The sequence below is a fragment of the Ptychodera flava genome, chromosome 14, assembly GCF_041260155.1.
Source record: "Ptychodera flava strain L36383 chromosome 14, AS_Pfla_20210202, whole genome shotgun sequence".
Classification (NCBI taxonomy): domain Eukaryota; kingdom Metazoa; phylum Hemichordata; class Enteropneusta; family Ptychoderidae; genus Ptychodera; species Ptychodera flava.
Genome location: NC_091941.1, coordinates 21,471,526 through 21,498,848, shown reverse-complemented (window position 1 = coordinate 21,498,848; position 27,323 = coordinate 21,471,526). Strand labels below are relative to the sequence as shown.

Sequence of the window (27,323 nt, the reverse complement as noted above, 5' to 3'; positions counted from 1 at the left end):
CTGACACTTAGTGTTTCAACACACTCTGGTTGAGAGGAAGAAGAAAAAAGCATACTAATTGTATAGAAAAAAATAATGAAAATACTTAAAACGTCACGGCTACTATTCCTTGGCGGTGTAACATAGAGGTTGTTGGACTAAGGTTAAGACAGAGAGCTCGCACGTCGGCGAAGGCCTTTCGGTTTGTTTTTCAATGTCGCATCAAAAGTTACGGCAGATAGCAAGGGATAGAGTGTTTGAGAGAGCGTCTGCAGAGCCCCGTCCTGGTTTTGAACATCTAGGCGCCATACCTTCAGCAGTTATTCGTTGGCACTTTTTGTCGTAAATTGTTGTGTTTATGACACAGTTAGCGCTATTTACGGATAATTGCCTGGGTGGTAATAGAGTTGTGAAAGAAATTTTCGCATTTATTTTCCCTGTATTTCATACCGAGTCTTTTGTACATGTCGAGAAATATGATTGGGTGTAAATTGGACATTTGACTGTGTCACAAGTTAAACAGTATTCTTAACGAAGCCAAATAATACTTTTTTCCCCATGCAATTATTCCAAGATAGTTTTCCCTCATGCAATTATTTCAAGATAGTTTCAATTCACGGTCAACAACAAATCATCCATAAATGCGTCAAAATCAAGCGGCCTTCGCCCTATCCGATGACGAATAGAACAGATTATTCGCGATTCAAAAACATATTTTGCATGTAGCTTGGAGACCGCCACAAAGAAACATTCTCAAAAGCCGCGTACCAACGTACTAATAATAAACATTAAGGCGCTATTGTCCCTCAGTTAGAAATCCTTTGTTGCTCGCCGAATCTCTCTCTCATCAGTTTCCTTTCGACCTCGATAAATGCACGACAGATGTAGTTCTCCTGAAATTCTACGGTGTCACATTCTTATGTGGCGATCCGCTTTATGAAGGATCTAAAATAAAATCATGATTGACGGTGACTTATTTGGTGACCATTGCTGACAAGGGTCTCACAATGGCATTAATTTTGCGGTCGGTGATAAAACAGCTGTGCTGCCGAGGCGAAGGATTCACGCCTTTTCAGTGAAGGTGCCACAAAAAAACCTTCATTTGTAACATTGCTGGAAATTGTCAAAACTGTTTACTGTCGAACGCTTGCACATTCTGCTATTCAAAGATTCTAGTGAATGTTTGTGTATTAAATTGTGTGGACTGGGTATTGTAGCGTAATTCCGCTCATTCGCCTTGTCAATTTTCACAGGGAAATGATTGCCAGTCTTGGATGCTTTGTAAAACTGTCTGCAACTGCCCAGTCATTCGAGTCTTCTCTAGTTCGTGCGGCATCGTTTTTACTCCCAAATTAGTAAGGTTTTTTCGTTAGATTAATTGTGATCGGATTTAAGGAAGCCCGTCGCAACAAATTCAGTATGCGTTTACTCCCATGCTTGCAGGCTGTGCAATACAGCGCTAGATGACCAAATAAAACAATCATACATGGAATTTCTTTATTCCATTTACGAAGCCCTGACTGATAATAAGCCAATACTGTATGTTCATTTCGTCAAATGCAAGCACGTGAACTTATTCTATTCTCGTCACGTAAACAACCTTCTGTTACAAATCAACTGCCAATTTTCATCCCTTTTTTGAAGATTATGAAACGGGTTTTCTCATCCAAGTTTCAAACGATTGGATTCGGGAAGGTTTTAATTGACTGTCAACTCGCTCTAGGTGTTTACGGTGCGATAGACATGATTGTTCAAACAGAGTAAGTTATATATACTGTCTTCACCCGACATGCTTTGTAGACATTCCATAAACTTAAGGGGGCTAGTAGTTATAACTTTTGATTACTTTTTCACGAGTTTTTTGTTCTTTGTATAGCAATTGCAAGTTATTCTCTTACTCTTTGAAGCGTGTTGAAACACCGACTATTTAGCTCGTCAACAGCGTCTATACGTGTAAAAAGGCACTGTTATTGTTTACAATGTTAACACGATTGGAACTAATTTGGGATAATTGCAGCTTTTAATTTAGACTGTGTTCAAGTCGGTGAATTTAAAAAAAAATAAAATCATTTATAATAGTTTCTCTTGTGTCTCTCCTATTTCGTACAAACCTATCCGGAATTTGGCAGCTCACGCCAGGTTTTCCCAGCGATTGAATGCGTCACGTTTGAGTCTGCGCAGTAGTGAGTTAGTTTCTGCCGGATTCCGGGTGAAACTCCGCTGTATAGCGTTCACTCCACTCATCGCGTTCACCCTACTCATCGCGTCCACTCACGCGCGCGTTTCACATGAAAGCAAAATACAAATCATTGCGTTCACTCCACTCAAACATTCACAAATCACAGACTTGAACCAGTCTACTTTTAATTGTTCACATTTATCAAAAGTGATAGGTGCCATATAGCTGAAAGTAGAGATATTACAAATCACTCATAAAATAAGTGAATTGCAAAAAAGGAAAAGTAGACAAGCTTACACATTTGCTGATTAAGGTTCCAAGACAAGAAATTGACCTTTTAAGCTAACGATTCTCTAGTGGTTAATAAGCTCAGAACCCCTGTAAATTATATATTTTCGGAAAGCCTAGATATAGGGGAACATTTTTGTTACAATAGTGTCACCATTGTTTACATAACTATCACATGACAGGTAATTTGCATAACCTTTCAAAAATCGGTTTTCCCTATGTTTTGTTTCAATGCTTTGAGATATTTGGCTAAAATTTGTGTGAATGCAAGCTGTCCTAAGGATCTTCCAAAGAGTGTCTCAGAATTTTTTTTAAACCTTCTTAAACAATTTTTATGCCCAAAAAACTTCCAGAGCGGTGAATTTAACCCTAGTTAATTTCTTTAAAATTGTGCTCAAAAAAACTAAGCAAGATAAAAAAAAATCTGAGACACACTTTGGAAGAGCGTTGTGACAGCTTGCATTCCAGCAAGTTTGAGTCAGATATTTTGAAGTATTGAGACAAAACATAGGGAAAACTGATTTTTGTAAGGTTATGCAAATTACCTCTCACATGATTGTTATGTAAACAATGGTGACACTGTGATTACCAAAATGTTCCCCTATATCTAGGCTTTCAGAAAATGTATAATTTACAGGGGTTCTTAGCTTATTAACCACCAGAGAATTGTTAGATTAAAAAGGTCAATTTCTTGTCTTGGAACCTTAAACCAATATTAATACGATATCCAATTATCCCAAATTAGTTCCAATCGTGTTACATTTCAATTCTAGTTCGGACCAGGATTCACTTTTCAACAATAACAATACAGTCTACACATGTACAGGCTGAATTCACAAACTCGACACCGTGTATCTAAACATGCGTTGGGGAGTAGAGCAAAAAACTATGGTAGACATGAAAAACAAACTCTGGAAAAAAATCGTCGAAAGTTAGGGCTACTGGCCCATTAAGGTAGAACGCGCCTTGGGGACAGATTTTTGGACTCTGAAACTTTTACAATTATTTTTGATATACAACTTGCGGGGGCTCATTTTAAAGTTCTTGGTGTACGAAAACTTTTCACCGGCTTAGTTATTTCCAAATTCGAAAATTATATTGTTCGCCATAGAAGTAGTAAAATAAAAGTGGTCAACTGGGATTAAGTAAGAATTTTACACCCATTTTATTCATTTATCTACATGAAGCGAAGGAAAAATTAACCATCCATGTAACTAAAGTGTGACCCTGACCTATATATGAACTCACTCACGCTGGTGCAGCAGTGCATTGTCCTGAACTAAGCGGGGAAATTCCCTGCTGAGTCAGGTCCTGGACTTGCGCAATACAGTAGCTATGACTCACCCCCACTATCAAAACGGAACGACATTCTATTCTCTCTCTCATTTGTTAGATAGATTCTGACTGAGCCGTACCGGAGCCGGTCTGCTCTTACAAAGGCAACCCTTCGGTTACGGTTCCGAAGACGATTCTCGGATGTGAATTTTATCTGCTGGCTGGTCCCTTTTCACTATGTTGGAGTCGTCGGAACGAGATTTTCCCCTACCCTACCGGAACACTGTTGCGCAATACCTTTTCAGGCAGGGACTTTCCAGTAGGGAATTTCGCAATACCGTTCCAGTTGCTTAGCAACTTGTGATGTCATGTTCAATGTCTGTCATTCTACAGTTTTCAGAAACATTTTCTGTGGAATTTTTTCTGAATCTAACTTTCATATCCATTCAATCCATAATATCGTAGATATCGCTCCAGCGGCGGACTAAATCCTTCTTGTTTTTGTATTTCTAGCGCCTGATGAAATATGTTCTGAATAAGTTCTGACCCCGGAGCCTCTGTTGTTGCGCCTTTTTCTTGTATTTGTGTAAGCAGCTGTTTATATTGAACGTAATAATGTTTATACTTCTCTCTTCTTTTTGATACTCCCGTTTTTCCTTGTATTACATCAATAACGACGCCAGGTATAGGAGTTAAGGCTAACAGTACCGGAACTGTTGGAATTGCTGCTATTACAGCAGAGCTTACAAGAATTCCCTTAGTAATATTGAGAGCCATATCAATTCGACCATTAATTTATAACTTCGTCGATATGCAGCACTTGTTCTTTCTATGTAATCAGCCAATGTTCAACGCTTTCAACAACTGAGATGTGCATTTTTACTGTATATGTAAGGGGGGATAAAAAATAATTGTAGTAATATAGAAATACAATATGGCAGAAGGAGGAGAAGATATACCATTCCAGGATTTCGTTAATACAAATTTGAATGACGATGATGCTACTGCTGAACATCTTTTATCGGCGATAATACCCTTGCAGAAGCCGAGCCTTTCCAGGCCGGCTCAAGCGACAGACCCGCAGGTGAGTCGTTGTTTAGACAGAGAGAAGAACTTACAGATATAACGGCTAACCAATACTTAGATAGTAATAGGATTACTGATGCGCTAAACGAGAATTAATGCATACGAATACTAGTATTAGGGATGGAGAGCTGTATTATCGAGAAGCCAGGCTGACATCAAATAAAGGCACGAAGTCTTTAATGCCCTCCTCAATAAAAGGTAAGGGAGCTGCAGAATTTAAAAAAGATATATTAGGAATAGATCCAGATTTTGTAACAGAATTGACTGATAATGAAACAAAAATGTTATTGAAAAGGGCGGCCGATAGACTGAAACCATACGACATTGACGACTCAGAGATAGAATAACAAATTTACGAGAAAATTTTAGCGATAATGCCGATGAAATACGTACTATCGAAAATAAAATCGAAAAATGGAATAATGAAAACCCTGAATATAGAGCTATTAATGATGAATTGAGGATTGCGAATATGCGTATTAGCGACCTTAACAACGAAAAAGTCAAAATAAGGCTAGAGAAAAGAGAAGTTGAAAAACAGTTAAAGGATCCTGAAACGAGCACCCAAGGAAAAGAAAAAGACGAGAAACTACTAGCTGAACTCATAACAAGAGAAGCTAAAGTTGACAATCGAATTGAATACGAACATGGTAAGATCAGTGAGGCACGTGAAAGTCTGGCTACGACTAGGTCTCTTGTGATGTAATTTCTGATCCAGAATTATCACTCAGGCTGAAGCTGACAGAGTTATTTAAACGAAATGGTATAACAATCGCTGCAATACTGACTGCCCTTGGAATGACAATATCAACAATTGCCCTAGCTGTGACTAAAGGAGGAGGAGGAGGAGGAGGAGGAGCAAACTGGCGGGTTGGTCAGGTCCGCCCAAAGTTATACAAAAGCGAAAGAAATTGTAAAGCAATTTGGCGAATGGTTAAAAACCTTGGCCGCAAAAAGTGCTGCTGCAATACCAGGTTTAATCGGCTCCCTCGTCAGTTTTCTATTAAAAACAGCAGGATCGGTGGTCGGATTTGTCGGAGAACAGCTATGGATATTTTAACTGGTTTAACATTAGTCATTATAAATAAATTATGTATTAATATATGACACCCCTACGGCATCGACATGTTTGGTGAAAAGAATATTGCAAAGTTTCTTTCTAAAAATAAAGACCTGTTTGGTTTCTCTGTCGAATTGGAATGGTGCAAACTCCGACGAGTAAATCGACATATCCTTCGAGCAAATCCAGGTGTCCGACTCAAAGATGATAATCTTTATCATAACATTTTAGCTTTCGTGAAGGAATGTCAAAGACTAACTTCTTTAAGCGACTAGAATTCATAGCTGTATTCCAGGATACTGAGGATGACCAAGAGGCTCATCATCTCCAAGAATATTGGGTTCTTCGATTGATTCGCGACACAGGCAATCGATTTATCTTTCAGTCAGACGGAAATATTTACGTAAAGATGTGATTATTTTCTTTTTTTCTTCTACTATATACATTACACGAAAATGGGGTACGATAGAACATTATCACCGACTTTCACCAACCGAATACCGAATGGAACGAAGTCAGAAAGAACTCATCATGTGATTGCTCATAATCCAAGTGAGGCAGATCCAGGCCAGACACTTATCATACGATGTCCGAAGTTAGAAAGCGGAGTACTCTTAGTTCCAGATACTTTCGACCTGGTTTTTGATCTCGAAGTAATGGGAGATGAATAACCGAGTAGTACAAAATGTTGCAAAAAATTTGGTGGAGCGTATGAAACTCACATTTGAGGGTCAGACACTTTTCGATTTGAATAAATATAACCTTATTGAATGTTATCGCGATCTCTTCAAACATAAAAAGGAGAGAACTAACATGACACTGTACGGAATTCAGAACGAAAATCTAAGAAAATTGAGAAGCGGTTCTACCGATGCAGATCAAAACGTCGTGGGCGATAAGTTACTTTTCGACACATATAAAACAAAATATGCTATTCGTCTCACTCACCCCTAATAACAGGTCATGGAGTTGCATATCCAAAAGCGTTAGGGAGTCATATTGAATGGGAAATTACGTTGGCACCCGCCCCCCAATTACTTGTCAGTAATCAGGTTGTTACAACCATTATAAATTAAAAAACATTCAAATGGAATACGAGACAATTTCTGACCTCGATCTCGCGAGGTCAACTGCTGGTTATTACAACGGTGGAAAAAGTTACCTTTACGAGCATATACATTATTTTAGAACAATCCCATTCAAAGAATCGGACACGGTTATCAATGAAAATATAATGTACCACGACGTAGCATTAGAGGTATCGCTATACTCTTCACTAAAAATCAGAATCAGGCAGAAATGAACAGTGAACTTTTCTTTAACCCATCCATTGAATCTGTGTCTGTATCAATCGAAGGCATTGCAAATAAAGTGTACGCTCAGAAGATGATACCAAGACAATTTTGGAAAGAAACACGACGGTATTTTGCTGAAGATAAAGATTGGTGTGAAATTGATATAGATGAGGCCGATTATTTGAAGAATAAATTCTGTCTATTTATCGATCTGCGTAGCTTTAAAGATATTGAGTTTCATGGAAATGGTTTAAAAGTAATGAACACAAAGGACGGAATTCAACTTGAGATCCTGAAGAAAGATACCGCGTGGGGTGGCGACGACGCTCACAATGATAATATATTTGCCCACATTTATGTTATCAGTGATGCCCTAGTCTCTATTGAAAATAGTAGATTAATGTCTTTACAATATTAACCATGACCCGTCGTCCGTCCTATCGGCCATGTTTCTGCCAGCCATTCGCCTGTGTCTGGATTGTATAGCTGCACACGTTTGATATCATTTGGCGCCATCATGATTTTACTGCGCTTTTCACTACGGATTTCTCCAGCCTTTTTCCGTACAAACTGTACAAACTGTGCCGGCTCCGGCTTCTTCCCAGTTTCAAATAGATCTTTATAATCTTCAAAGTTTAAATGTTTTCTAACACAAACATCTTTCACCCCTTTATTTTTTTCGTCTCCGAAGTTGGAGTTCGAAAAGCATACACTTTCGAGCGTATGCCGACAAAATCAAGAATAGGTTCACCATTCAACTCATCTTTAAATTTACCTATCACTTTTTTATTAATCTTCGGAAAGTTGGGGGCGGGGCCGCTCATCCCACTAGTATCATATATAGACTTCTCACCATTCTTTTCAACATCTTCTCGGACTATATCATTGAAAGTTACGTCCGGGTCCGGGATCGGTACACTGTAAACAAAACTGTCAGTATCCATGTAGGCTAATCGTATTCCAGGGAACTGGGCCCGAAAGTAATTGTAATGCGTCTCATACATAAGCAGCTTAGAAAGTTCCAGTACTGCGGCGCCGATGAAAACTGGTTTTACATATCTATGCTCATCCGTTTTCAGTTCCAGTAGGGCACTGTCGCAGGAATCGCCATCCTCTTCGGAAGTTATGAAAGTTATATGTTTCATCTTTGGATTATACTTCTGAATCTTTTACGTCCACTATCCGTGCCGTTCCAGTCCGAAACAAATTTAAAGTCTCTGTACTTTCGAACATCTTCTATTGTCTTACCGAACATTGCATTATTCATCAGCTTATAGAAATTCTTTTCAAAATCTGTCTTCCCGTTTGCCCTCATTTTAGTGTTAAAGTCGATATATTTCGCGAGACATGGAGCTTCATCGAAAGCAAGCACCCGATAAATCTTTTTCAATCTCATTCCCATCCGAAGATAGAATTCCAGCAACTTGTAGTGTAAGACGTATCTCTCTCTATCCATCACACTTGTAATCAGTCGACCGCCCTGCCTCGGAAATTCATAGTGATGCGGTGCTAATGGCAAATCGCTGTGTTCTTCATGTAATTCGGCTGGGTATTCTAAGTCTACTTCTAGAAAACTTGGTGGAAAGGTGGAACCAGGTCCCCACGCTCCGCCAGCTCCGGAACCCGCTCCGCCGGCGGCCCATTCCTCCCACTCTTCCATCGTCATCCAATGAAGTCCGCCCGTAGGCATTGGTTGACTCATTGCCCAGCCGTAGAGATTGTTTGCATCGAGATATTTTATTTCGGTCACCGGCTTCTCTGGATCGTAATTCGCGCCAGCGTAAGCCGGATGATTTGTCTGTAATAATGAATATTACACTGGCTGATACCTCCTCGTATTCCCCGTTGTACGAAAGTCATCTGCTCAGCATCTTGAATGAGTTTAAACTTATTACCCGTGTAAAGTAACATAGCATCCCATGTCAAGCCAGGCGCTGACATGTAATGGGCCGGATCTAACTTATATGCTTCTAAACATGTGTCGCGAAAATTTTCGAATATATTAGCAAGAAGTAGAACATCCGTCTCACAATAGAATTCCATATAATCACGAATCGTCTTACATCCAACTTCGTCCCATACTCTTAATGCATGTTCGTAATCAGACTCAGAAATCCCTCTTCCGTCAATTCGCTATAAAATTCCCCCCTCTCCGGGAGCTGGTTCTCTCCCAGTCTGTCAACCGAGTCTAAATATTCGTAGGGGAAGAAACCTTTCGCCCTTTGAATGTCCGGGTACGAAAGTGGCGCCGCCGTCCACCCATCCTCCGGCACAGTTTTTGCCAACTTCGCCAATGACCCCATCATCAACTGAGCACTGTCCATAAACTTTATAGAAAAGAAACGTCTCTTTATCTCCCTCTTCCCTCCGGCAACAACAATTGAGGCGTTGAAAAATAAATGTTTTCGAGAGACCCATAATTCCTCCATTGCTCGTCTTAGCTATGATTTTAGGCTCTGGTCCGGAACCCCCATCATCTCCTTCGGTAACGATTTCATGTAATTCTTTCAAAATAAAAGAACCATCGTATCCTTGAGGTTGTGAAAGTAGATAGGAATGGTTCTCGACGGCCGGCATCCTTCGCAATAGAAGGTCGCCTCCTCCTTCACTACTCGGTATCCTGCCGGCTCTCCACATGCAATACAGACTGGATCACATCCGTCGCGCCGGTAATTAGAAGGATCCCTCATCGGTATTATTTTCCAATAATACGATTTAGAATAATACTCGGCCCGTTCTTTCATATCCTTTAGAAAGTCTGTAACACAGGAGAGACCTGTGAATGTTCTTTTACCATAAACAGTGGGTCGGCCCGGGCCTCGTTCCGAAGGTCCCCACCCCCGTTCCACCATAACATACGAAAGACAAATTGGAATGTGCCGGCCGGTCCCCTTCTCAATAATTGCCTCAGTATCTGCATAGACGACGTAGGGAGAAGGAACCTTCTTCCGATGTCCTTCAAATTGACACACTTCCTTAGGAAAATCTGGCTGGGCAGTGTCTGTTCCACAGTATACCTGATGTTTTTCTAATTCTTCTGTTGACTTAAAACCTCTTTTACAAACCATACAAATACACTTCCGTCTGCGCTCATTCTTTCGATTAGTACGAGAATTACGAAGGCGATTTTCCGCAGTAATTGGTACGAAGTGAGAACGGCCGCCGTCTTCGCCAACTATCAGTAAGATATTTGCTATTTGATTCCTATCGGCTTCACCTTCGGAATGGGCACTATATAACACAGTTATGTCGGACGGGGGGCGGGATCATTTTCGTAGATCTGAAATACTTGAAGTTTGATGCCTGGATTTTGCTGCTCGAAGCGCCTGAATACAGTCAGATCGGCGGGCGTAGGAAAGGGAATACCTTCCCAACAGTAGTCAGCCATAAATGGGGCGTACGTATTCCATTTTCTCCTTACCTGACCACATTTCTTTTCACGAAACTCGGGGTCGGCCAACTTTAAACTTGCTACGATGGCGTATTGAAAACAGTTCTCGCTGCCCGAAGGTAGCACCAGATCGCTAACACAATGCTTATTTTTAACCATCTGGGAAGTTGAATCCGTTCCGGGCCAGCCCCGAGTAAAACTTCTACTAGAATTACTTCAAAATTAAGTATCTCCTCGAGAACGAGACCAGAACCCTCAACATTTTCAATTGTATCAAGCATACGATCGTAGCGATCTATTAATTGTTGCCCCACATCCGATCCCGATCCTCTTACATCTTTTGTGTATGTATCATTTAATTTAACATACAATGAACGCGGTTGTGTATTACCAGTTTTCGGATCCGATAATTTGACTTCCATTTCGGTATAAACAGAGTACATCTTTCGTTCTTTAACCATACCTTCAATATCCACCAGCTCCCCGATATCCTTGACTCGCTTGACTTCAGGAAATTCTTTCGTAAAACTGCTCCCTTGAATGCTGTATGTAATCGACGGGCCATAATAATCTTTATGATATATACTATCCTAAAAATTTTTTAAAATGAAAAAATAATTATTCTATGATAGGTCATCAAAATCCACTATAATATTTTTGGCAGCATTTATTTGTTTATATATCTCGCCTAATCTTTCTAAGTCGACTAGTTCTTCCGCATCTTGAATTTCTGGTTTATTAGGCGCAGCACAAAATAACCTCTCAACAGTGAAAAAGAAAGAGCACGCTTACTTAAGCGCGGTTTAAATGCTAAGAATTCTATCTTACTACCTTTTCGGATATTACGAGGTACAATAGCAGGATTTTCTCGGACTGGCAATGGACTCACTGTTTTAAAACCGCAGTCAATTTCTTGAACCATATCAATACATGTAGCGAAATCGTGATTTCTCCCTCTCCCTCTTTTAAACTGAAATTTAAAATACGCCACTGGCTGCGCCCCGCTCCCTCGCTTCTGATACACTTAGATGGATTGTAAAATCCGGTAGTATTCTTGGAGTGAGCGGCCAGGCTTGCAGCATAACTTTTAGCAGTGCTTGCATCGAAACTTTCACCTAGGGTACGGAATATTATTAAATCAGTAAACTTTTGAAGACTCGGTTGCCAACGAACACACATTTCATCGCATGTAGCAGGATCGTTGGATCCATATTTAGGTCCGATGTTGAAAACCACTTCTAGCTCACTGTCTACATATATAATAGGATCTACCAAAGATTCACCAAATATGAGTTTGCCGTCACTGATTTGAATATTCTCTTCTCCGGTTTCAAGTATTTTTATTGCAGTTGAAATAGAAAGGATTGTCATTGTCTTATCGTATATATCTTAATAAAAAATAATTTAAAAAATTTTTTTCTATGATATAGTATACTAAAATGTCATACATATTCATAAATGGACCAACTGGAAGTGGTAAGAGTTACGATGCAGTAAATTTGGATCCGTATCACGTACCAGAATTTGACACTAGTTTTTCCAGCAACATTGCCGACTTTTATAATGGGCGCCACGTTTCGATTGCCGATTTTCAGAATCAGTTTATAGAACATACTCTTAGTTTACAATGTCAGGCTGGGAGGAGGGAGGGGGGTACCCCTTCAGAACAATACATTATTTGTGACTCTTCCATAATTCAACATCTGACTTTTTCTCGAATCCGGGGCGTGGCAACGGAAGAAAAAAAGATTGTTTCTAGAGCATTTGACCATTTACCCAGTTTCATTATCATATTCAAAGATATGCCTTGGGATTATTGCAGGCGGAATGTGTTGACTCGAGCCAGGTCGTACGAAATAGGCGCCTTAGAAGAACTAGAAGAGATTCACAACAAGTTCAAACAGACTTTCTTAGAAATTTGCCACGACTACAGACTTCCATGTTTGGTAATTCGGAACGCTCTTACCCCCCTCGTTCTCAAGAATATACTTAATCCAACAATTGATACCGAGACAGTCGGACCAGTAGAATATCCACGAGCTTTTGACTTTGGAATTGCATGGAGCGGCGGCAGCCAGGGATTTTTAATAGACGGTTTCAAGGAGGAGGAACTTGAAAAAGCGTACTTCCCACCTGGTCAAGAACAACTAGAACAACCTCGAGTCTCACTAAAGAACCTACACAAACTTCTTAACGCTTGTGAATCTGTGTGTGCTTATAATGCTTCGTTTGACCTACGAGCACTTGACATTATGAAACCCTACGGTTCCGAAAGGGACTTTGAAGTTACTTGTCTATGGCTCATGTCAGTTGTGTACATTATACTTCAACCAGAACTTATAGATAAAGCTGAAAAAGGGGGACTCGAAAGAACGGACTATGGCAACATGAGAAGTCGTTTTGAAGATCTTGCAAACTTAATATGTTCAGGAACCGAGTTACCACCTCATCCACATACGGCCGAAAAAGATGCAGTAAGTGAACATTACTTACGACAGTACATGATAAATACTTGGCCAGGTGGGGGGTGGAAGTGGGGTGGTAAACTGACACTTTCGGCTTTCAAGAAATTAAGACTTTTTCCATGGTACTTATTGAATAACTTTCGTAAATACTTACGTTAGTACTTACGTAGTACTTGACAAGTACCATGGACAGGAACTTACGTAGTACTTGACAAGTACCATGGACAGGAACTTACGAAGTTCTAATAACATTTTCCTCTGGCTCCCAACTATTGAAACTTTCTGGATAACCTTTCCATTTTATCAGATAATATTTCTTTCCTCTAATTTTTTCGTCTTCAAAATCGTTCTACTCTGTACAGCTCGTCGCGTTCTGAAGGTGCGCTCTGAAGTTCATCGGAGTAGAAAGTGCCAAGTATTTCCTCTCCATTCAGATCTTTTATTTTGTAAACTGGTGGCGTTCCTAGTCCAGCTGCGTACACAACTTTTGAAACCACGAAAATCTCCTCTGTCCAATTTGGTAAATACCCTTTCTTAAAAGTGGTCTTGTATTTTGTAATTCGAACCCGTTCTCCCGGCTTGAATTCAGGGTTAACTCCCCAGCTGCCAACTCAGGACCGAATAGTGTATAAAATGCCTGCCAATCGTTCTCCTCTGTTACGTCCCTGGGTTTCATTTGATACTTCCGTGAACGGTGTTATTGTAATTCTCAAGAAGTTCTGGTAGAATAGAAAGCCATTCACGTGTCTGTTTATATGTGAAGTATTTCCACATCATCGTCTTAAGAGTCCGATTAAAACGTTCAACGACGCTAGCTTTTTTGTCACTGTAGGTGTGAAACCAGTGAATTCCCACCTCCTCCAACTACCCCTGCATTTTTCGATTAGTAAATTCCCGCCCCTCATCTGTCTGAAGTTTGTCGGGTCTTCTCCCGGATTTCTTAATCACGTCTTGTAGTGCCTGCAACGTATCATCTGCCGTTTTTGACTGTATCGGCCTAGCCCATGCGTATTTACTGAGCACATCGATTACTGTTAGCATGTATCGAATGTTACGGTTCTCTTTTGCGAACGGGGAGGGAATTCCACGAGATCCGCTTGCCATTGAGAGTCTATCGATGTTACAAAAACGCGACGGCCGCCCGTAGCATGAGAACGAGGTACCGGTTTATGTAGATTATAAGTTAGCTGAGTTTTTAACCACTCCTGCACCTCTTTCTTGGTCACTTTCAGTCCGCTGGCCCGTGCTGCGTCATACAATTTTTGTACACCTCCAAAACCAGTTTTCGGGTTGTAATATAATTCTCTAAGAGTACCTTCGGCTTCAGCTTCCATAATTGCTATATTATACGAATAATTTTATGTCGTACGGATTCCGTAAACGAAATACTAGTTTACTGAATGGCCTACTTTTCAATTGCTTGATTAGGCCCACGGCTTCCCGTTCTGACACCTCCATCCATATTCTTTTATAATAGTTTTGTTGTCTATCTTGTTCGGTGTGTAAAATAGTACTAACATCTGTATGTTTTCCCTAAATGGTTTACTAATACTAGTATATTGTTGAGTCAGAACCCAGACAGATAATCCGTCATGTCTTGCGCTGAAACCAAGTTGGACTAAAACGTTACTGCGCTTCTTCATATCTTTGGACGAGGCGCAGTCATCGAGGATTATTAAAGTGTTCGTTCCAGCCCATTCTTTATGCACGTAGGTTAATGTATCATCCACTGCATCGAGTCCGACTGGAAATATAAACACATTATCATCGGTGAAAATGAATCTTCTATTATACGCTTTATTATTCATGAATGTTGGGCAAATGAATATCACATATTCGAATTTCCTTAAGTACGGACCGGTGAGGAGGTCCAACATAAATTCTGTTTTGCCAGAATATGTCGGTCCAGTTATAATCATGTTGAATGGTGGGGTTACGTATATTGACATTTCCTCTGGATCTATATACTGTAAATTAATGAATCTCTTCTAGTTCTTTTAAGTTACTGGTTCGAGTTAGATGAAACCCAGTCACATCGACAGCATCTGAATGAACTATATAGTTAGTGACTTTATTCCAGTACCTACAATAGTAATGAATATTGCTAAAGATAACAAACCAATTTTACCATATTCGTGAATAGGGTCTGCAGATGCTGCCCGTTCTGGGGAGGGGAGGGGAGGCCCCCGAGTCGTGTCATTGTGAGGTGGTGGTGACTCTCCGGGCTCGTCCTGCCACTTCACAGTATCTCCCCCCTCCCCTCCTCCTTCCATCTCATGTATAGCACTTTCTCGAACTTCCGTGTTTATATCACCATTCACCCCGAAGGACATAGATTCTGTTGCGTATTGCAATTCATTATTATAACCTGAGATCGCCGGGCCCGAAAGAATGACCATCTCAGACGGTAAGAGAAGTAAATTGGCGAAACTGCCATATCAAGTTTGACACCAGTATTCATTATTGTGTCTTGATATCGCCTATAACTGATTACTTTGTCGGTATTACGAATTTCATCTTCGAGGAGAACGCCGAATTCTTTTCGGACTTGCTCTGCGCTGCCAGTATCGCCTACTATGGTACTGCGAATATTAGCTTGTGCGCCGAGTATGCAATATACGTAGGCTTCAAGGCTTTCATTGAGGCGAGCGAGACCGGCCTTTGTTAGTCCCGAGTCTCCTGTCAGAGGAATGAAACTATTATATTGTCCCTCCGATCCATCATTTCGGAAGAAATAGTAGTGCGGTCGGTCTTTGTCGGACAGTACGTGTTTTTTCTTTCCAAAAATTGTATGTGTATAGAAAACACCTCCGTCGGCGGAGAGGAAAAAGTCCCGACCGTTGTATATCGCTTTTGGCTGTCGAACAGGGCCACGATTAGTGTAATATTCATATCCATAACCAAGACCTTTATTTTGACCTTTTCGATATCGAAAGTCGGACTTCGTTGGGCTTATATTCCAAATTCTGTACAGAGAAGTTCATATTGGACGAGATTGTACGGATTGTCGCCCGCTTTGAAGGTGGGGGTATCGTCTGGAAGTGCAACGCCCATTTCGTGAAGGATACGACGTATTGTAAAGTATACATGGAAACGGCAGAATGATCGTATTTGGGGCGGAAATTTCTTATCAAAGAGATGGGCGAATGATATACCACAACCAGTAGTGCTACACCATACAGCGAAATTCAGTTGCTGGTCCCAGTATTTCATCTTTGGGCTGCCCAGCCAGACATTACTTTCTTTAGCTGATCGATGAGTGATTACGTTATCTTTGAACACATCCCGAGGATGAAAAGTAAATTTTTCTGTCGGCGTTACATATATTTCTAAGTCCATGAGAATAGGTTTTATTCCCCCGTCCGGTTTGGAAGGAATATCAGCATGCTGTACTGTTGGTATGCTCGTCTTATTCAATTGAAAAGCAACTGGGAATAAGTCTGTACTCATTATTCGTGTTTCTATATACATATAGATTTAAATGGAGGAGAATTTTCCCGGAATCCCTGTCGGAATCCCTATCGGAACGTTAGGGGTACTAACATTCCAGACTATGTTAATACTTTATTTCGGATTCAGGTTTAAACGAATTTTTTATTTTTTAGTAAGAATAGATAACATACTGCAAACAATGGAGAATTTAATAAAGTCATCAGCAGCGGCAAATATGGCAGCGCATTCCGAAGGGGCTTCGGCGCCTTCGGTGCCTTCGGACGCTCAATCCATAATAGAGACAAAACGTGAAAAAATACTCTGTGTCATCGCAAGTGGTCAAAGTAAGTTATTTTTTGGTAAGGAGTTTACAGTTAGAGAAGTGGAAACGTGGAAAGATGAATTCATAACACGAGCCTTTAAAGTCTATGAAGCGAAATACAGTTCTCTTATAAGTGATACCATCACTCAAAGTTTCATAGATCTAGGAGCCCGTGCAATAAGTCAGGTAGTTCCAATCGATGATCGAGATAACTATGCACTGATCTTAAAAGGATTTTATTCTAAACAGTGAAATAAAACGATTATCAGGACGGATAGCCTACACATGGGGCCCCATAATTGCTCTAATTTCCACCGGTTTAATTACGGGTAAACATTTAAATTTTAAAAAAATCGGGTTTAATATAGTACCTGAAATAAATGGATTCAACTTCACCGACTCAGCAAACGGCTCCGCCAGGGACTCCGTCAGGGACGATCCTACCACCAACACCGGCACCTCCGACACAGCGCAACATAGAGAAAATGACGTTACCGACGAAGAATCCAGGGAGAGTTGCTGCGGGCAAGCGACTAGCGGAATGGAACAGGCAAAACAGGGAGAAGAAACTAAAAGCAATGGAGGGGAATGATAGCGATGCGGTAGCAGACCTACCGCCTACAATGAAAGAACAGTGTGATAGCTCACGCTGGTATAATAAATGTTATCTTGTTTTAGGAATTGTGGGAGTTTCATTGACTGCATTAGGGCTATATTGGGGGCGTGCTCGGCATATTTGTCCCGTTAATCGATCGAGTCCAGATCGGAAAGATCCTCCCCAAAATAAGAAAGCGGAAAAAACAGAGCCAGTAGCGGCTCCGGGGGCCAGCTCCTCTACATTGTATGAGATGGATTAACTCCCCATATTTTTATTTTTATTTTTTATTTTATATACTAGTCAGCAATCATGGATATTAAAACAGTTGTAAACACAATGTACGATGGTATTGTAATCGCAGGACTTGCGATGGGATATCTAATGATCTCCAGCAAATTTCTGAAAATAGAGGTTGGCGATCAAGTCGACCAAATTTAACTCGCTTGGCAAAATTAGGCGGTGCGACTGCTGCCGCGGTTGCGACCAAAGATCTCCTTGAACAGAAAAATATTATTCCTGCAGAACCTTATACTGTGTAATGGGCACCTTCGGAATAATAATAATATTCATCGAACACTTATACTTAGTAATATATACAACGTACAACAATGATCATTTGGATTGAAAGCCAAACAGGTGAACCAGTCACTGTTAATTTTTACCCTTGCATTGACACGACGCAGTTTACGAAGATAAGACTGCTAGAGTGTGGACTATATAATTCATGGCATAACATAACATCGACGAATAATGTAATAAAATATCAAGAAGGTGACCAACCGAAGAAGACTAAATCAATACGTCCAGGTAACTACAATATCGATACGTTAAACAAAGCAATCGGGTTGAAGCAAAAAATTAATTTGAAAAACATCTGCCGACAAACCATGTTTATCTAACTTTGGTTAAAGATATTAAAGTCTATTTCAATGCCACAGGTAGCTTCGCCAACGTCGTCGGCTTTTCAGATAAACCTGAGAACAACCCAGTTATAAAAAGTACTATGAGTCCGAAGAAAGTGGATTTCTTAACAGTCACTAAATATATAGTTCATTCAGATGTAGTCGATGTTACTGGAAATTATGTTTCATTTGGTTCGGGTGCCTCCGGAGGATACATACAGGGGAAAGTATCGAACTGTTTACAAATACTTCCCATCCGGGATACGAGAGAAATAAGTGAAAAGGTTACTTACGATTTTAAAAACGGAGCAATTTCTATGCCATTGAGAAAAGGGGGAGATTACATGAATTCAATGCGTATCTGGATAACAGATCAGGATGGGAACATGATCGATTTCAATAACTGGCCAATTAGCTTTTGTATTGAATTGCTGTAGTCGTTCGAAGCGGGCCCCTACCGGTGTAACCCTATCGGAAGATAAACCATCCCACGACCAATCCTCCAGCAATATAGATCATCTCATATTTCTTTTGCTCAGGACTGGGTTGATAATAATCTGAGAATTGAACTGCCCCTTCGGAACGGCTTTGCACCGCTTCTGCTTCTTCCAGGATTTCTGCATCTGTATCTCTTAATTCTGCCGCAGCATGCGCGTCCTTTGCCTGATTTTCTCTTTCCCAGTCAGCCTGTAGTAATCTTTTTTCTGACCAGACGTTGCGATCATGTTCAAATTTTTCTAATGCTTTATCATGTCGGACTTTCTCTTCAATAAGAGCATCACCATTACCAGAAAGCTTTTGTCCGATAATATTTCCTCCTGTGAATGCCGTTGCATTTAATACAGCACCGAGAACTGTCATTCCTATAGCTGAAGCCATGATTGTGTATATTACAAGGTATTATTTTAATTTTCACTGTATATAGGTCCCTACGGAGTATGTCTGATCCAAGTGGCTTCGGTCTAGGTACAATTCGTATGCAAAATCTTGAGCTTGAAGATCTGAGTGATGTTAAAGTTAACAATAATACTAAGATGGCTGCTAATCATAATAAGGATTACGTCCTTCGTTATAAAGACCGCGAAAAATATTTCGTTTTAGCCAATGCCGCGGCGCCACCCCACGAACATGCTGTAGAATTTTCCGAACTTAAAGACATTGATGAAACTGTAATTGACGCCACAAAGGCTTCGAATGATCCTACTCCTTTTGCTCTGACGTGGGATGGAGATAGTCAGAAATTCATGCCTATAATGTGCCGCGTAACATCTTAGATATATTGGATAGTGAAATTAGTGGTGGAGTTGCTGAACCACCAGGAACTCCGAATGTGATTTATTTTGATAGCAATGTAAACAAATATAAATTGTTAGATTTTCGTAGTTGGCTTACTCCTACAAATCCATACATTGCACTTCTTGGTATACCGATTCACCTTAAAATTAGTCCTCTTAATACAATAATGAAGGCAGATAATACACTAAGAAGGTGGATAAACGAGGGGGAGAATTATTGCTCGTATACAGCTAGCGGAGTTCCAGTTAGATTATTTTGGGACACAACTTTAAAGAAACTGGGTCTTAAAAGTGTCGGTGATGAGGCAGCTGTTCTCACTTTACAGACTGTAAATCAACAGATGACTGATAATATGAAAATACTTCAACATGGTACAGTCTCATTAGATGTGTAAAGTTAGCTACTGGAGATGAATTTGACGATTTGGTTGGATATTATGCTATGAAAACAGATAACAGAACAACTTGTGATATTATTATAAGTATCGATAAAGATCGGGGAGGGGAAATGAGTATTGAATGTTTTGTTGGTGGGAATAGAATAGAGAACGACTTAGGAACTACATTTGTACGTAGAGATAAAAGAGTGAACACTTTAGATATCAGTACCATTCATCTGAAACGACTCATTTTGTTTGAAGTAATGGTCTTCCGACATATTTTAAGTTCAGAGGAAATTACTAAAATTTTATCTATCGGGTGAACAAGTTAACTAGAGTCGTTCAGAAAATTTTTCTGAAAACTGTAGAATGACAGACATTGAACATGACATCACAAGTTACTAAGCAACATTCGAAGCTCGGTATTGCGAAAGCGGTATTGCGAAATTCCCTACTGGAAAGTTCCTGCCTGAAAAGGTATTGCGCAACAGTGTTCCGGTAGGGTAGGGGAAAATCTCGTTCCGACGACTCCAAACATAGTGAAAAGGGACCAGCCAGCAGATAAAATTCACATCCGAGAATTGTCTTCGGAACCGTAACCGAAGGGTTGCCTTTGTAAGAGCAGACCGGCTCCGGTACGGCTCAGTCAGAATCTATCTAACAAATGAGAGAGAGAATAGAATGTCGTTCTGTTTTGATAGTGGGGGTGAGTCATAGCTACTGTATTGCGCAAGTCCAGGACCTGACTCAGCAGGGAATTTCCCCGCTTAGTTCAGGACAATGCACTGCTGCGCGTGAGTTCATATATAGGTCAGGGTCACACTTTAGTTACATGGATGGTTAATTTTTCCTTCGCTTCATGTAGATAAATGAATAAAATGGGGTGTAAAATTCTTATTAATCCTAGTTGACCACTTTTATTTTACTACTCATAGAGTTTAACAAAGGGATGGCGGCCATTTTGAATTTCAAATATCGGCAAATCTTGGTTTTGTGTTTCTCTAGTACTAAATTTTCACCGCGACCCCCGAGTTTTATTCTTTATTTTGAAAGAGAATGGCTGGAAGATTTATTGAGGCAAAATTGAGCAAAAGTTTAAGTCTTTCACATTCGATGGGCATTACTACCTTAACGTCAAAACGAGTATAATAAAAGTAACTTTAACTGAGTCGATCACCAAAAATGTGCATTGATAAAGTTTTTCAACAAAAAGCTTGTAAGGTGATGAAAGTAGCTGGACTGACGCTGCGTATATCGCGAAGGCATACTTGGGAAACGACCACCAGCAGCAGACATTAGCGAGTGATACAGGTGAGGAGATCGGAGGAGTAAGATTTCTTATAAGCAAAAAGGGATTACAAAGATATGGCAAGAATGGAGGTAGATTTCAATTCAGGTCGACAAAAGCCAGAGATATTGGAGTAATATGTGCGCGGCGAAAAGAATTGGCGGCACGGGTAAACTAGCCGCGGCAATTGGGACAGTGAAGAATTTATTTTTAGGTTTTAAAAAGAATTCGTATAGATCTTTTGTGGTGGTTAACGAAATGAAAAGGTTGCTTTTTGTCGAAGAGGACAACAGCTGAAGCACATTTGATGTAGATTATTGCATTTCGTTGAGGGTCTTTGTGTGTTACAAAAAAGGGACTTATATCGTATGATGTGTGTAGATGTTGTACAACAAAAATATCGGATTTCGACCGAAATTTTGTCACAAAGAGAGAGCGTTGCGCAAGTCATGCGATAAACAGGAAATGGATGTGAGAGAAGCAGCGGCGAATTGACTCGGTGCCGCAGAATGACACCATTCAGGGAGGAAAGAAAATCGAGAAGGGAGATAAAATCAAACCTTTTCCAGATTTGATCTAACGCTTAATTAGAAAATTACACTTCTATACTTCAAACGTCAATTTTTGGATCACCTTTACCTTTGAAGCGAAGCTGCTTCTTGCGTGCTGTGCTCCAAGGATTAACAATACGCAAGAAAACGTGTCACAGTCACAAAGGTACAGGCTACGTCAGAGAAAATCAAGAGAATTAAATTCCCCTCTCGATTAACTTACTATTCTGAGGTTTTGTTTAATTTCCTCTTTTCCACATTGCTAGGAGGTTAATATCAATCTTAATTGCATATAAGATTACATATTATAACCCGAAGTGTGAGCCAAACTGCCGGGGGCAAACATTTACTTGAAATCGGTGATCTGTCTCTATTCATCTGTTGGCATTAACCACACCCACCCCGCGCCTAGCAAGTGAGCCCCCCACCCATTATTTCTCATCACCCGAAATAGCTAGCTCTCGTAACCTTCTCCTCTGTCTCGTCCAAAACATCGCAGGTGAACGTGACACCACTGACCGACATCGTGGCTAAAGCAGAACAGATCTACAAGATAGAAGTTGAAACAGCTCGCGGCAAAGAAGGCGGCGGGGACCCTTCGCAACGAGCGAAGACTGCCAAATTGGTAATGGAGGACCCTTTGGAAAGCAGTCATCCGTGCTCAGTACAGGACTACGCCTAGCAACGTCTATATATGAATGGTTAATTGAGTTTTACGACTGACCATCTGATGCCTTATCATTTCTATGGAAAATTTTCACCGTGGCCTCGTTATTGTCCTCCCCGAGTCAACGCTGACGGAAGAGAAGGAAGACAGCCCAATCCATCGACTTTAATGTCAGTAATTACGAACAGACGGTATAACCGTAGACCCAAGTTTCCGGGAAGGTTGGAGAGGGGAGGGGAGGAGGCTTGTACGAGCACATGTTTGCACTTAAATCATCGTAGGACGATAGATGTTCAAGAGTTTTGTTATTTACATTCTTTTAAAAATGCAATTATGCAGGCAGAAAGCCCAATTCCTCGAGAGTAAACTGATAAGAGTAAACAGCGAAAGTGAAATACTGGGCGCGATCGCACATGTTATCCTTTTGTTAATGATTGCAAAAGATTTCGTCAGGCGCCGCTGGTTGATAAAACAGATGTACTGCAAAATTATGGCAAAATCAAAATTATAAGTGTTTTGATGGCAAGAAGATAGCGATGCAAGAGCCATAACTGAACACCGTTGAGGTCCGCTCTGACATAGGTGGACTGTAGCATTAGACGCAGTTGACACGCATTTGTTATCTCTGCAGTCAGATGGTCAGGTTGCACAATCAGTTTTGAGCACTGCAACCAGACTGCAAGGACAGTGTGAGCAGATACACTCACATCTACCAATCGCACTTCCTACGACAACATTATACCCACTCACAGATAGTCGTATACTTTTGATGATAACGAGCTGGCACAATTAACGGGGGGGGGGGGGGCGTAGAAAAAGACTTGAATTAGTGTTCACTGGGCCTTGAAACCCTCTGGTTACAGTGAGGAGGCCTATTTTTGACCCCGTGCAAATCGGACACAAACATCCCACTGGATAGGAAAGAAAACGGTTCTTTCACGGACCTACTGCAGGACGAATCATGAAAAGTTTGTTTATGCAATGACGGACCACAAGTTCATTCCTATGTAATCATTACCGTCAGTGGCAATATTTTGCACTAGTGAGTACCAAACAAAACTCATGGAGCTTGAAGATATGCTCAGAGCTTTCAAGCTTTCACTAAAATTCACTAGGAATTCGTATGAATAGATAATTAGGTCACAAAAATGGTCTTGTCGGCCGTTAGGGGTTATTAATGTTTTGATGGATGCGGTCAGGTCTCGAGAAAACTGTTGAACAGGTATAAAGCCTCCTTCAATCAATTGTGCTCATCCCCGTAACTCTGAATGCACTATTTAGGACGTTTTCCGATGAAGGCCGACTTTGTTGTCAGACGTAATTGAGTTGCCTATACAATACCTATCAGTGACTGTGACATTGAGCATGGCGTAGGATAATTGTATATCTGGCTACTCAGCCGTAGACGAACACGTTTGCTGCCACGTGACGTTGACAAGTCCAAGGGTGCACCAGTTTCCTTGTTCAAAACAAAGATCTTTGCAATATCGGGTTTGTGAGGTACATTTTCAAATCGACTGAAACTATGAACCCTTTGACAGCGCTTTAGAAATATAGGTAGAAAGAAATGAATGGAAGATAAACGTATGAAAAGACGGAGAGAGAAAAAAAGATGACAAAAAGATCCACATCCCAAAAAGTAGATGACAATCGAAAGATGAGTCGAGCAAAGTACAAACAATTGCTTGTGAGCAGTAAGGCGTGAATTTTCATTAGATACCGGCAGTCGGAAAAAAAATATTAGTTCACGGAAAATTCGTTTGGTCACCATTTTGTCGTTTGTTCGCAACGGTTCATTGACTTGCGACATGATAGTGAGCTTCATCCATCCGTTCAATATTCATGTACGGTTGACAGCTTTTTTCTAAATAACTCAGTTTTTTTTATTGATATTGCCCGGCGCAAAGAGTTTTTCTCGTTTAATTGTTGATTAGTACCGAAGTATATAAAAAAGAAATAACTGTACTTATTTTGCAAAGGCGTTTAGCATTCGACGTATCGGTTGTTTGTGTTCCTTTCAATGTTGATTTCACGCTCGAGGGCGCGCTTGATAAACGAGGCCAGGCGGGATATAGGCCTTCGAGCGTTATATTTTTGCAAGGTAAGTTGTCAAAGCGTGTACCGTTTCATAGCATAGTAGAAGTCCATACATCACTAATATATAGAGAAGCGTGGATGTGGCCGTCAACGTCACGTGGGTTTTGTGTGTTTTATCTGTCGCAGAAATGCAACAGAACAACACCACGGAGCCAAGCCAGTAATATAATCAGCCTTGGCCAAACGAAAACATTGAAATATGTTTTTGACAATTTTCAGCTCTGTTACATTTGCATGATCAAATGCACAAATTAAGGTGTCTGAAAAGGATTCAGTTGTTTGTACGTTTTAAGTCTTTGCTGTAACGTACATGTTTTGATTTTGAACGAAAAGCAAAATCGACCATGGCAATATGTAAAAGATGTATTTGCATCTTATGGTTTTTAATTAATTCCATCCAAAATAGTCCGTCCCATGGAATACTGGACACCGTACCGTTAAGGTTATACGCGCCTCGATTGTGAAAGTTGGCTCAAAGTTTTGGTAATGGGACCCCCTTCCGAAATCAATGATAAAAATAAGGGGTCATCGTGCAAAAGTTGGTACTAGAGAAACAAATTACCAAATATTTACCAATATTTCAAACATTCAAAATGGCCGCATTAACCCTATGCGGAAAAATTACGATTCGATTTTCACAAAATACGCATATGATCACTATATTTACTCCCTGAGCTTCAAAATGAACCCCACACAAGTTTGAAGTGGTTGAACAGGAAAGTGTTATCAAAATTTGAGAGTTCAAATTTAGCTGTCCGCAAGGCCCACTCTACCTTAACATGATTATTGGAATGGTAGCTCATCCATCATCGGTCGGTAGAGAAGCGTGGATGAAACGTCATACAGGCGTAACGTCATGCTGTTAGAACGTCACTCCTTTCCTTCGGAGGGGGCCAGACACCCTTTGCGATGTGACCTACGCTAAGAGATATTTCCTAATAGACATTTAATGCACTGTGGTGACTACTATGATTTTTAATAAAATGATTTTACAACCCACTGCTGGATTTAAACGATTTCTGCACTTCTGATACGTCACCTGATTGCAAGTTAACTGTCACCCTTTGCTATTAACATTTTCAAAGAGATGATCACAGAACAATCTATCGACAAAACGGTTCACTTTTTCTCTGAACACAGATATCTCTCGATTTCCTTGTTATTAGCTTGGATTTTATAATAAAGCACCGCTAAAATTCGACACATATCTGAGGTTTCCTTTGTATTTTTTTTTCTTCTGGCATTGTGGAACCAGCTCCTGCATGCAGTGGTGTCCTGAAGAATATTGCACCAATCATGATCACGTGACGATGGCGTGATAAGTAAATATAAGCCAAACGAAAGCAGTGGCAATAACAACAATAAACAGCCGCTCATGTATTTTGGATTTCGCTCATCAGACGTCAAAAACGGGTTTTTGCTCAAGCTGAGAGCTCGCGCGTATGCCAGCCGTGGTATATCGCCAATATACCACGGTTCTTTTCGCGCCTCGACCAATCAGATCGCTGTATTTGCACCATCAATATACTGGTATAATAACAGTTATATCACGGTACAGGGGCAACTATGTCAAGGAGGGGGGAAGCAAGGATGAGTTCAAATTTTTCAGGTTTTAAATATTTATTTCTTGAACCTAAAGCACCGGTCAAGGAAATCAATGTACTTTATTGAAGGATCGCTGATGCAATAAGTCTACCGATACCGAGGTGGGGGGTTCAATCGAACGACATCTGTTCAGAACTCCATCGATAGTTTTCAGCGAGACTCGACGTAAACGGGGAAAAGTGGCTTTTCAACCGCATATCCACTTGTAACTCGTGTCACTTTTGTGAACGGATTCGATGCATTGTCAATCGCAACAGCCTCACAGAAAGTACGGACTGGTCGTGCATTACGTGCTGAGGAGATGGAATTTAGGTTATTTGTGATGATTTATCCAGTTCTTCAGATCGCGACACGAATCGACAATAAATTCATGAATATCATATTGGAAAACCAACAATTAAAAGACACCATGACGCATCACAATATGACGCACGTTTCGTCGTTTGAAGTAGATATATCAAAAAGCGATACACCATACATCATACAGAACTGCGAATGCCACGTGGTTCATCTTTTCATATCGTACCACTTTATAACTATACTGTAACTTATCAGCGTCAGTTTTAATAGCCTATTTTTGATAAATCAAAGATCGCAGAAACATTTTTCTTACAGATATTTGCGTATGGTTTTGAAAAGACAGAAAAAAAAATTATGTCAGCTCAATAATGCATACATTTCTTAATGATACGCAAAAAAAAAACGTGTATGAAATTTTAAAATGCAATTTTAGTGATAGGTCCTACCTTTTTTTTGAAATGTATAAATTATACACTAAAATATTCACGTATTAATTTCCTGTGGGTGAACAAATGCGCCAAAACTGGACAGTGAATATCCTGTATGGAAGTTCTTGGAAGATAAGACTTCTCAAAATGAATTCCTTCACATTCAAGCTGTCAGTAGGCAATACAGGAGGAAGCAGGGGACGGATCGTGAGATATTTTACGACTCTGTTTTGCGACCTTTGTGTTATACCCTTTTACCATTGGCTTTTAACAGAACTACGTATGGCGTTGTAAATTGTATAGAAACCTGCGAAGTGACTGGCAATTTAGGGAACCCCTCTAAGCGCTTTACATTTTGACTAAACCCCCGCAGGCTGCATGCCCATTCTAGAGTCCCGTGAGCGAGATAACATAAATTGACCTCAGTATTGGAGCACTAC

At 40.4% G+C, this 27,323-nt stretch overlaps 1 protein-coding gene across 1 annotated transcript in view; it reads left to right on the top strand.

Annotated features, from left to right (window-relative positions):
* Positions 1-25,754, top strand: part of LOC139149731 (uncharacterized) — a 53,239-nt gene extending 27,485 nt beyond the window's left edge. Inside the window, exon 11 of the mRNA XM_070721683.1 lies at positions 22,286-25,754. Within this exon, the coding sequence (XP_070577784.1) occupies positions 22,286-22,468 (183 nt within the window). The 3' untranslated portion in view covers positions 22,469-25,754. The remainder of the gene's footprint in view (positions 1-22,285) is intronic.
* The last annotated feature ends 1,569 nt before the right edge of the window (positions 25,755-27,323 follow it).